Raw genomic sequence first — 11,524 nt, forward strand, 5'->3', positions numbered from 1 at the left:
TTTTGAGGATGCTTATGTACTTTTAAACTATTTGCCTGTTTCCTAAAGGCTAAATCAAAAAAATGGACCCTCCATTTTTGAGGATGCTTATGTACTTTTAAGCTATTTGCCTGTTTCCCGGAGGCTAACTCAACAAAAATGGACCCTCCGTGCTCTTACTGTAAGCGAAAGACATATATCACAACACTGGAGAGAGAAAGGTCCACCTTCTGTCATTCAATAGGTTGAAGACCATACAACCTTATCAATATTTGAATGTATGGCATATAGACAACAATTGCTTATTGACTTACTTTTAGATACCCGGAAACTTTTTATAGAGGCTTATACCTGTCGCTATTGCTGCCATTTTTTTTATTTCTATGTGGTATCTGGTTTGTTTTAATTTTTTAAAATGAAAACTTTTTTTAAAGTCAGGAGCCATTGCAAGCTGCAAAGGAGAAAGTAAACATGAGAATTGTCACATGAAATGAGGAACTGAGCCTATGAAAACAGCTGTTAATTCAAGAGATTATTTCATGCACATACACAGAGAGGGATGCTAGGATAATGGCTGTTCAGAAGATTCTAGAATACATTCCCCTCCCTTGTGAGATCTTTAAAAAATCTCTATCCCATTCTCTTTCTCTCAAGAATCTTGGTCCAGACTCTGGCCATCTAGACCTCGTGATGGTCAACACCCGAGCTAGATTTGCTCTTAGTGAAGGGCAAGGAAGCCTGCACTGAGGGCTCGCTGAAGGCACTCTCGAAAGCTGCGAGCACGGACATCCGCAACTTCTGTCTGAAATCCTGCCCCACAAAGACGTACAAGAAAGGGTTCAGGCAGCTGTTGAGATAGGCCAACCCTGAAGCCAAGGGTGTTCCCACCACCAGCACTGTCTGTTGCCAGGGCGTTACGGTGGCCAACGACATCTCGAGGAAGGAGAAGACGTGGTACGGGAACCAGCAAACAAAGAATGCCAAGACCACAGCCACCATGATCTTGAAAGGCCTGTCAGAGCGAGTGAGCCGGTTTCCCTTCAGCCTGGCTGCGATGATGCCGTAACATATCAAAATGATGGAGAACGGGACCAGGAAGCCAGCCACAAAACGGGTCAACACCATGGCTTGGTGGCGATATTCTTCCAGCTTGCCGACTTCCTCTGACGGTAAATCAACGGACAAGGCAAAATTGTTGTAGCAGTGCGTGATATTCTCATCAGTGGGCGAGCTCCTGGTGTCACGGAACACGAGGTAGGGGATGCTGAGCAAAAGGGCCGCTACCCAGATGCCCAACGCTACTAGAGAAGCCAGCCGCGGCGTTCGGCAGTTCTGGGCCCAGACCGGACGCGCCACCGAGATACAGCGGTCCATGCTGATAATCGTGAGCAGGAAGACACTGGCAAACATGTTGAAGAAGGCCACTGTGCTGTTAAGCTTGCATAGGGCCTTTCCAAAGGGCCAGTGGAAGCCCAGGCCCATGTGGGCCACACTCAGTGGCAGGAAGAAAGTGAAGACAAAGTCGGCGATGGCCAAGTTGAGGAACCAGATGGTGTTGACGCTTCTCTTCATGCGGAAGCCAGTGACGAAGATGACCAGGCCATTTCCAAACACCCCCAGTACAAAGGCAATGCTGTAGACCACCATGGAGAGCAGGCGCATGGAGTCGCGGAGAGGCAGGTTGTTTTCAAAATCGGAGTAGTCCTCATATTCTCCATAAACGTTTTCTTCCAGAGTGGTGTTGGTGGCCATTTGGGATGCAGACCTGTTGGGAAAACATAATAATAATATTTGATTTATATATCGCCCTTCAGGAGAACTTAATGCCCGCTCAGAGCAGTTTACAAAGTATGAAAGCAGGGAGGGCGGAATATAAATGTAATGTAATAAATGTAATAAATTACAAAGTATGAAAGCGGGGAGGGTGGAATATAAATGTAATAAATTAAATGTAATAAATTAAATTAAATTAAATTATTATCCCCACAACAAAACACCCTGTGAGGTGGGTGGGGCTGAGAGAGCTCCAGAGAACTGTGTCTAGCCCAAGGTCACCCAGCTGAAGATATGTGAAGTGGAAAATGATGAAATATTGCCTAAGAAAATCCATGGGCCCACGATGGCAGCCAGCGTGGTGTAGTGGTTAGAGTGTCGGTCTAGAATCTGGGAGACCCAGGTTCAAATCCCCACTCCGCTTGGGTGACCTTGGGCCTATTATGCACTCTCAGCCTAACCTACCTCACAGGGTTACTTTGAGGATAAAACAAAGGAGAGAAGAGTATATGCAGCTTTGGGTCCCTCAGTGGGGAGAAAAGTGGAATATAAACAAAATAAATAAATAAATAAATGCAAGATACTTGGCCATGAGAATGCCATAACAGGCCAGGATTTATCAAGGTGGCATCTCCTATGGAAAAAATTGGTTGGTGGGGGGAAATTCAAAATTATTCGGGCCAGTAAAAAAAAAATATCACTCTTAATGTATCTTTTGTGCTTGAGATTTTCCTGTAGTTTCAGAGTTTAGTCTGCTGCTGGAAATTCAGAAAGTCTTGCCAATGCAGAGTCAACTCACATCATATTTCTACCCTTTCATAACACTTCGAGTTGTGTGGACTGTACGGCTCCTATTATCCTCAGCCTGAAACTGGCAAGGTTGAGCTCTTTCTTCTTGCGTTATTGTTTCTGCTGCAAAACCTCATCTCTTCCTAGCTTCCCTTTCCCCCTAAAAGCAAAAATATATAGGTACATTTCCAAATCCCCAAGGGGCTATTGCTATGCCTTAAAATTACATATTAAATCATCATAGTACTCCCAGCGTTTAAAAAGTATTCTTTTGCTGTTCTCAGTCTTCTGGCATTTAGAAATTTGGGAGAGACTTATTGTCAAAATGGCATGCCTAACATAATGGTTATTAAATTCTGCATTAATCTTAGCTTTATCATACCACAAATATCCCAATCCCTTTTGAAGCAAGAATGGAAGTACCATATGTAGCTATACCCGATTTGGCCACTAGATGGGAGCAGAGCATTAGGCAGTTAATATAAGGCCAGGCAACACTGGTTTCTCTTGTGTCCATGCCAAGTGTGAGTGGCATGGGAGTCCACATCTGTTCAACATCTGTCTGGGCGGTACACAAAGATGGGTGTGGTGCTGACACACCGGGAGAAGTTTAGCTTCCACATTTTGGACCAATTTGGCTTCCACATTTTGGCTTCCTCAAAGATCTCTGGGAATTATCGTTTTATGAAGGTGCTGAGAGGTCATTGCTCAGGAGCCTTTGCCCCTTCCTGGCTCTAAAAATCCTTGAAAACCATGCAATTTAAATGGGTTTGAAATAAGCTTAAGTCTGTACTGCATATGGTCGCCATTCTCCAGGTGGGTCCTGGAGATCTCCCAGAATTACAACTGATCTCCAGTCTACAGAGGTCAGTTCCCCTGGAGAAAATGGCTGCTTTGGAGGGTGAGCTCTAGGGCATTATACCCCACTGAACTCCCTCCCCTCCCCTCCCCAAACCCCACCCTCCCCAGGAGCCACCCCCAGGAATTTTCCAACCTTGAATTGGCAACTCTGCTCAGGCACGCTCTTCTGCTTAAAGCCATATCCTCTGAGAATGAGTGGAAAGCCATCCTTGACGCAGGCTGAAGAAAAAGGCACTCTACACGTGCTTAAAGGCACCCTTGTCTTTGCTAGTGGGTTGCATTTTTCAGGACTGAGACCCGATATTCAATACTACTTAAAACAGTCCACTTAAAAAAGAGGAACCCCTCTTGCATGGGATAACTTGATACCGACTTGAAGAAAGCCACTCTGCACATGCTCCATGGGCATTCAGTCTTTATTACTATATTTCTCTGCTTTGCCACCATGAATAGGAAAAAAACCCTGTCCCATATTCCCTTCCACAGCATGAGGAAAAATCAATGATACTTTTGAAAATGATGTTTGGTCCTACTTTTTCCTATCCCCCAAACAGATGGAGACATGCTCCACTGCAGAATTGCCCCAGCCTCTCTTTAAGGACTCCTGGGACAAAATTACTACCAGATCATCCAATGTAAACTCCACTCCAAATTACCATTGGTCATATACAAACACTCTAGTGGTAAGGGATAGTGATGTGTAGTGGTTAGAGTGTTGCACTGGGATCTGGGAGATGCGGGTTCCATTCCTCATTCTGCCTCGGAAGCTCGCTGCGTAACCTTGGGCCAGTCACAAGCTCTTAGCTTAGCCTACCTCACAGGGTTGTCGTGAGGATAAAACGGAGGAGAGTAGAATGATATAAGCAGCTTTGGGTCCCCACTGGGGAGAAAGGCAGGGTATAAATGAATAAATCCAGCCGTGGGCGAGAGCGCGAACACACCGTGCCACACTAGTTTGCTTGGCCCCCGCAGAGCTCAGTTTGCAAAGTGTCCGCTGGCTGCGAGCAAAACGGCAGCGCTGTTGTGTGAGACGCTGACGCAGATTGAGCATTTGGACTTCGCACAGCCCTGACAGGGAAAGCCATCTGCTCTGGGAAATCGCTCGCAAATAGTGAGACATCACCAAAGCTGCACAAACTTGGGAAGGCCAACCAAGAAAACAACGTACCGCCTAAAGCCGAAACAGACATGACCCGAGAGATCCAGATCGGGAACCTCCCAGGGTCTTCTTTTTGAGGCTAAATGCATTCGGCAAGGGGGCTAAATTTAAATCGGGACCGCGATGCTTGGGGGACAAATGTTTAACCCTTTCTCTATAGCATCCCCCCAGCCAGGGCTTTTTTTCTGGGAAAAGAGGTGGTGGAACTCAGGACCGCACAATGACGTCGCTTTGGGTCAGCTGGAACAAGGGGGAAGTTTTTTAAAGTTTAAATCGCCCTCGGTGTAAATGGTCACATGGCCGGTGGCCCCGCCCCCTGATCTCCAGACAGAGGGGAGTTTCGATTGCCCTCGGCACTGCTCCAGCAGAGGGCAATCGAAACTCCCCTCTGTCTGGAGATCAGGGGGCGGGGCCACCAGCCATGTGACCATTTTCAAGAGGTGCCAGAACTCCATTCCACCATTTTCCCGCTGAAAAAAAGCCCTGCCCCCAACAATGCAAACCTCTTTTCTCCACCAGTTGCTATCTGTATACCCATAGGATACCTATAGGTTTCCCTTGCAGGCACATATCTGCTCTAGAGAGCTATTGTAGAAACAGCATTGGAGGAGAGGAAGGGTTTAAAAACCAGCATTTTGTCCCCATTTGAAAGTGGGCTACCAGTGCTCCTATTACCAAGAAGTTCAAAAGAACCTAATCTCAAGTATCCTGGTTCACATGTACACGTAGCTTTTGCCATGTTTACTGGCAATCAGATTCTCTCACTTCCATGAGACTTATTTCCATAACAGCATTGCTTTGATTTTAGCCTGATGCAAGGATATGAGCCATGCAAGAACAATTAGAAACCGGAGATCTCCTTTAGCAATGGCCAGGGATTTCAACACATATCCTTGCAGGACTTCACTGGACTACTGTGTTGCTTGAAACTTTTCTTAAGTTTCCAAAAATGAGTGGCCACCCCATTGGGAGAGGCATGCTGTTCAAGAGAAGTCACATCCCAGGACCCATTAGGTATGCCAAGTTATGCTGTGGGGTTCTATTGACTCCCACAGGTGATAGAAAGTGTCTGGATTCTTCTAACCTGAGCTTTAAGGGGAAGGATCTAGTGGAGGGAAGTGGAGAGGCTGGAATCTATGAATCTCATCCCTAGCAGAACCCCACAAGAAAGGAAGAAAAAACAGAAATAGTATTGCAGCTCGAAGGAAAGATAGAAGGAAGGAAGGAAGTTGGCAATGTAGAATAAATAAGTAAATAAGGAAGAAAAAACAGAAAGAGTATTGCAGCTCGAAGGAAGGAAGAAGAAGGAAGGAAGGAAGGAAGTTGGCAATGTAGAATAAATAAGTAAATAAGGAAGAAAAAACAGAAAGAGTATTGCAGCTCGAAGGAAGGAAGAAGGAAGAAGGAAGGAAGGAAGTTGGCAATGTAGAATAAATAAGTAAATAAGGAAGAAAAAACAGAAAGAGTATTGCAGCTCGAAGGAAGGAAGAAGGAAGAAGGAAGAAGGAAGGAAGGAAATTGGCAATGTAGAATAAATAAGTAAATAAGTAAAGCAGAGCAATCAGAGAGCGCAGCTAAGTGTTTCTGCATGCATGGTGACGAGGCAATAAACTCACACAGAATCCACTTACGTCCATAAAGAAAATAAGAGTCCTTCTATTTAGGAATAGCACTCAGGATAGGAAAGAGGAGAGAGAGAATCTAATTTAATCCATCTAAACTAGGATGCCGGTCGGCACAGGGAGCAAGTCCTGTACCCTCCATGGTGGCAAGATGGAGAGAGAGTGTGCACGTGAGGGAGATGAAGAGGGAGGGGGGAGGGGGGCGGAAGGAAGGAAGGAAGGAAGGAGGAAGGAAGGAAGTTCGCTGAGATTACCAGTCTACACATCAAAGGGATAGCATCAGATACAGCAGAGTGTCTTCCACTCTCTCTATTTCTTTAATAAGCCTCCTCTGTAACCTGAGACCAGGAACAAGGGACAGCATATAAGTCCTTCACTTCTTACAGAAGAAGTGTTTCTGCTGCATGTGTAATTGGTAAGCTCAAACTTAAAGGTTTAAAAAATTAAGTACAACTTTTTTTTTTTAATTATGGGGGGCAAAGACCACAAAATCTCAGCCAAGCTTGCATGCATCTCCAACCCCACTGACTTCTCCACCGCCCAAAGGTGCCATCCGTCAACCTTACCTTTCACCACCTTTTTCTCCACCAATTTCCTACCCTCTTTCGGTCTTAGAACCTCTGGCTTGTCCTGTAAACTCTGGTCCCGCTCTCTGAAACCCGACAGGCTGTTGCAGGGCAGAGACTCTATAGGTTGGGTGTGTGCATTCTTGGGAAGATGGAGAGCTTGGATGGATGTGCCGCTAGTGGGAACGGTCATTGCCCACAGCCTGTTGTGCAACTGTTTTTTGGCTGCCTGAGGAACGCTGGCACCAAGGCTGTGCTTGTGGTCAAATTAACCTTTCCAAGTCTGCCTCCTCCCTGACAAAGGAGACCGTTGCACTGGTGTTTGCCCTCATCCGCCTCTGCTGTATTTGAAAATCTCACGGTCCAGAAGAACAGCTCCTGCAGTATCTGTTTCCCAAACCACTTAACTGACTACAGAGGAAGAGGTGAGTTGGGGGGGTGGGTCAAGGAAAGTGCTTTCTTGGCCCGGATATTGCATTCCTCCTGAATAAATCCTCACAACCAGGGATCCAGCAGTTGCCATTGAAACAAATTTAGTCCAGAGAACTCCCTTCCTGACTTTAGCATTTATGAGACTCCTGGCGAGGTTTTCATGGCAAGAGGTGGTTTTGCCATTGCCTGCCTCTGCGACTGTGGTCTTGGTTGCAGGTCTCCCATCCAATCACTAACCAAGGCCAATTCTGCTTAGCTTCCAAGATCTAGCAAGGTTGGGTTTGCCTGGGTTACCCAGGTTAGGGCATAGCAATGCATTGCCCAAAATAACTGCTAAATATAGAATCTTCCGTTTCTTGGTAGAAGAGGGCCCTGGAGGAGGTAGGGAGGCACAAATACCTCTTGCCCGGGCTTCTTTTCTGGGGAAAGAGGTGGTGGAACTCCGTGGGCTGCCCTTGGAGAAAATGGTCACATGGCTGGTGGCCCCGCCCCCTGATCTCCAGACAGAGGGCAATCTCAACTCCTCTCTGTCTGGAGATCAGGGGGCGGGGCCACCAGCCATGTGACCATTTTTAAGAGGTTCCGGAACTCCGTTCCCCCGCGTTCCCCCTGAAAAAAAGCCCTGCCTCTTGCAAGAATGATCCTGTAGAATGTAAGAATGGGCAGATGGAGTGGAGGAGGACCGGGTGGAATCAATGGTGGGGGAGACCAGAGCGCTTTGTGCCCCCCCCCCAAAAGCCTGTAGCAGCTCTGGCCTTGGGGAAGAGAGGGACGGGGTCCACAGGGGACATCTCAATAGGCAAGTCAACACTGCAGCCTAAAGATACATGCTGTAAGCGGAGTGTAAGGCACAGGAGCAAACCTTGTGCTCGGATCGCACCCACACATCGCCTGCTGGAATGCTGAAGCACATGCCTTCACACTTGAGCGTATCGCACCTACGCAATCCGTCCAGCTCAAAGAAGCGGTGGGTGGATAGCGTGGGCCCCAGTGACTCGTGCATGTATTTTTGCAGGCATCTGTCTTCACAGAACGTTCCACGCATGGGGGGAAGAAGAAGGGTCCTTCCACTGGGTGTAAATGTGGAAATGTGGGGTGGAAATGTGGGGACGGGGAGCTTCTGGAATTTTGAGAGCTGGTTGTGGGTGTCATAACGAAAGGACTGGCTTTGCGATGAATCGCCAAAACACCGGGGAGCTTCATGAAATGTTAGGAAGTTCTGAGCTGAGCGTGCTCACATGAGGGAGGCGACTGTTTCTGAACGGGTGCTCCTTGAGGACACAAAGACGGTGCCTCGTGGACTTCTCTGAAGCACATCCCACTCTGATGAAGCCAGGGTCGGTTCTTTGCTTTGGGGGAGAAGGCAGTGGGCGGCAGGAAACACAGTGGCAGAGCTCACTGGTCCAGGTCACAATCTGCAGCCCGCCAAGACAATGGGCCAGGTATGGGGGCTGAACCAGGATCTCGACAGGTTTCTTCTTTTCCCTGGGGCTACAAAGAGGTGGCTTGTCCAGCACCTAGAAGGTCATGATACACTCGAGGTGCCATCACTGGGTTAAAAATTCCTGGAAACTGGAAGTAATGCCTGTAGAGGGCAGTATTTGGTAAATGTGGAAGCTCAGAGACAAGCTACAAGAGACGAATTACACGAGGACGCTCGTGTGAAGGGAGCCACAATATTAGCCGGGAAGCTGAGTTTTAAAAGAGATCAGAAGGTTCTGTCAATTTCCCCTCTACAGAACCAGCAAAGATTGCTCCTCAGAGGGTTTGTTAATTTCCTCTTTGCCTCCTAGAAGGGGAGGTGAAACTGACAGAGCCTTCAGGAGGCGAAGAGGAAATTAACAAAACCTCTGATGAGAGCAGAAATTGACAAAGCCTTCCGATCTGTCTTTTAAAACTCAGCTTCCTGACTAACATTGAGACTCCCTTCATGTGCAATTTGCCTCTTGTAGCTTGGATCTCAGAGGGAATGGCATGATACTCTAGGACTTTTTTCTTCGACTCCATGGTATACCAAGGACTCAGTCCTCCAAAGCTGCCACTTCCTCCAGGGGAACTGATCTCTGTAGACTAGTGATCAGTCATCATTCCAGGTGAACTCCAGGCTCCACTTTGAGGTTGATAACCCTTGGATACTCTGATGGTGAGCTAAATTTGTCTTGCTGAGTCACAACTCACACAGGCCTGTCCTAGCATTTACAAAGCATAAACCATAGGGTGTACTCTTGTCGTTTCCTTCCCTACACAACAACCCTGTGAGGGAGGTCTGCTCTCCCCATTTGACAAATGGCAAGAAGAGGGTAAAGGATGATGTTGTGGCCATGCAATGCGATCACTGCTGTTCTCCTCTCCCCCTAAGACCTGACCCAACTTTAGACCCACTCACTGGACCACACCAGCAGAAGTCTCAGATCAAGGCTCCAGAGTTCCATAATTGTACTAAACGTGCCCTACCAAGTCACAGCTGACGTATGGTGATCCCAGAACCACAGGGTTTTCAGGGCAAGAGATGAGCAGAAGTAACTTCTGCTATTGCTTCCCTCCGCAGAGCAACCCCATTCTTCCTTCCATACCCAATTCCAAGTGTGATACACATACATATTGCTGTTTCTTCGGTGTTTATTTTAAGCACCCTTCCTGTCTTCTTTTTGCAAGTGCAGCCTGCAGATAATGCTTTCTCAAGGAAGAGAACGGTGTGGGAAGAGAGAGGGGGACTTTAACTCTTTTCTCCCCTGCTCATCATCTCTTGCTGCCAAAAAATGCGGCTTTCTCCCCAGGCTGATGAAAAATGCAAGGAATAATAAAATGCAAGGAATAATAAGTTACGGACTTCAGCGTGGCTGTTTTCTGCGCTTGTGTGAAAGAAAAACAATTAAAATGCAAAAGAAACTGTACTATCGAGTAGAGTCCGAAATTGCTAGGACCCAGACTCATAAGTAATTGCTTATGTAAGTGGTCTACTCATATCAGTAATGGAACATCTGAAATGGGGAATTTCTTGACTAACAGCAATTTAAGCTAAACTTAAGGCCCCTATTCACGGATGCTGCAATTTAATATGACCCCCAAGCACTAACTTACACACATTACATTCAAAGGTAACATCAGCATCTTGGTTTGTTTGTTTTTTAATTACTTCATCATTTATACCTTTTCCCCCACTGGGAACCTGATGCAGCTTGCACTGTTTTATCCTCACAACGCCCCTGTAAGGTAGGCTGAGAGTGTGTGTCTGGTCCAAGGTCACCCAGCAAGCTTCCATGGCAGAGTGGGGATTCGAACCTGGGTCTTCCAGATCCTAGTCTGATATGCTAACCACTACACCAATGTAATTCAGGATCCTTCAGGCCATCCCCATGAAAAGCATGATGCTTAGTAGTTAGGCCTGGCATTAGAGGGTTGGCATCATTGGGCACCTACTGATGTCTACATGCGGGCAGGGTGCCCGCTTCTACCCCCTGGAGCTCACTCTGTATGTCCTTGTCCTCTTTTAAATAGGCCACAACACAAAAGAGGTTTACAGTAATGAGCTAATCACCAAAAGGGAAATCCACCATAATCTACTAACTACTTCAGTCTAAGACACACGATCAAATTATATATGATGAGTAAAAATTACAATATACAGTCCAAAGAATCTGGAGCAAACAACACCATTATATAACAATTACAGCATTTAGAATAATGGTATGAAGCACAAAGATTTCCACTGATGTACAAACAAAAAGTAATGTGCAACTAAAGAGTCAACGAGTTAAGATTCATTTCCGTACATATCAAAATCCACAATATTACTAGAATATAAGGAGATCTTAGAGCCAAGCTACAAGTGACGCCTTACACAGGTTGGACACTTGTCATCTTCCTTCAAGTTTTGATGGGAAATGTAGGCGTCCTGGTTTTACAGCTTGGCTCTCCATTACAGCTGCAAGACCAGGATGCCTACATTTCCCATCAAAACATGAGGGAAGCTGACAAGTGTCCAACCTGTGTCAGGCGTCACTTGTAGCTTGGCTCTCAGATAAGCCCAGTCTAGCGTCTAGTGCAACCAACATCTTCGTGTACTCTTTTAAATAGGAGCAAGTTTAAGGAAAAAGAAGACCTACAGCGGGCTTTGTGTGCCCTTCCTCTTCCAGTGCAGATTGTGGCCAGAGGGAGAGAGCAAATGAGTCGGCAAGGAGAAGATGGTGAGCACACCCAGGGCGTCATATCCAAGCATCTCTGCCCACCCCCCACCCCCCAAAAAACCCAGTCCTGGAGTCAGCACTGCTAATGGTTGGAGCAACGGCTGGTTGCCAAGACTCGGGTTCTCTGCCCAGCTTCAAGTCACAAACAAGGCAATT

General features: G+C 46.7%; 1 protein-coding gene across 1 annotated transcript; it reads right to left on the bottom strand.

The window, feature by feature from the left end:
* Positions 1–503: 503 nt before the first annotated feature.
* LOC129343574 (chemerin-like receptor 1) lies at positions 504–1,737 on the bottom strand. Its single transcript, XM_054999861.1, has one exon. The coding sequence runs from the start codon at positions 1,729–1,731 to the stop codon at positions 658–660; it is 1,074 nt and encodes a 357-aa protein (XP_054855836.1). The 5' UTR covers positions 1,732–1,737; the 3' UTR covers positions 504–657.
* Between the last annotated feature and the right edge of the window lie 9,787 nt (positions 1,738–11,524).

Source organism: Eublepharis macularius, chromosome 15 (genome assembly GCF_028583425.1).
Source record: "Eublepharis macularius isolate TG4126 chromosome 15, MPM_Emac_v1.0, whole genome shotgun sequence".
Lineage (NCBI taxonomy): Eukaryota > Metazoa > Chordata > Lepidosauria > Squamata > Eublepharidae > Eublepharis > Eublepharis macularius.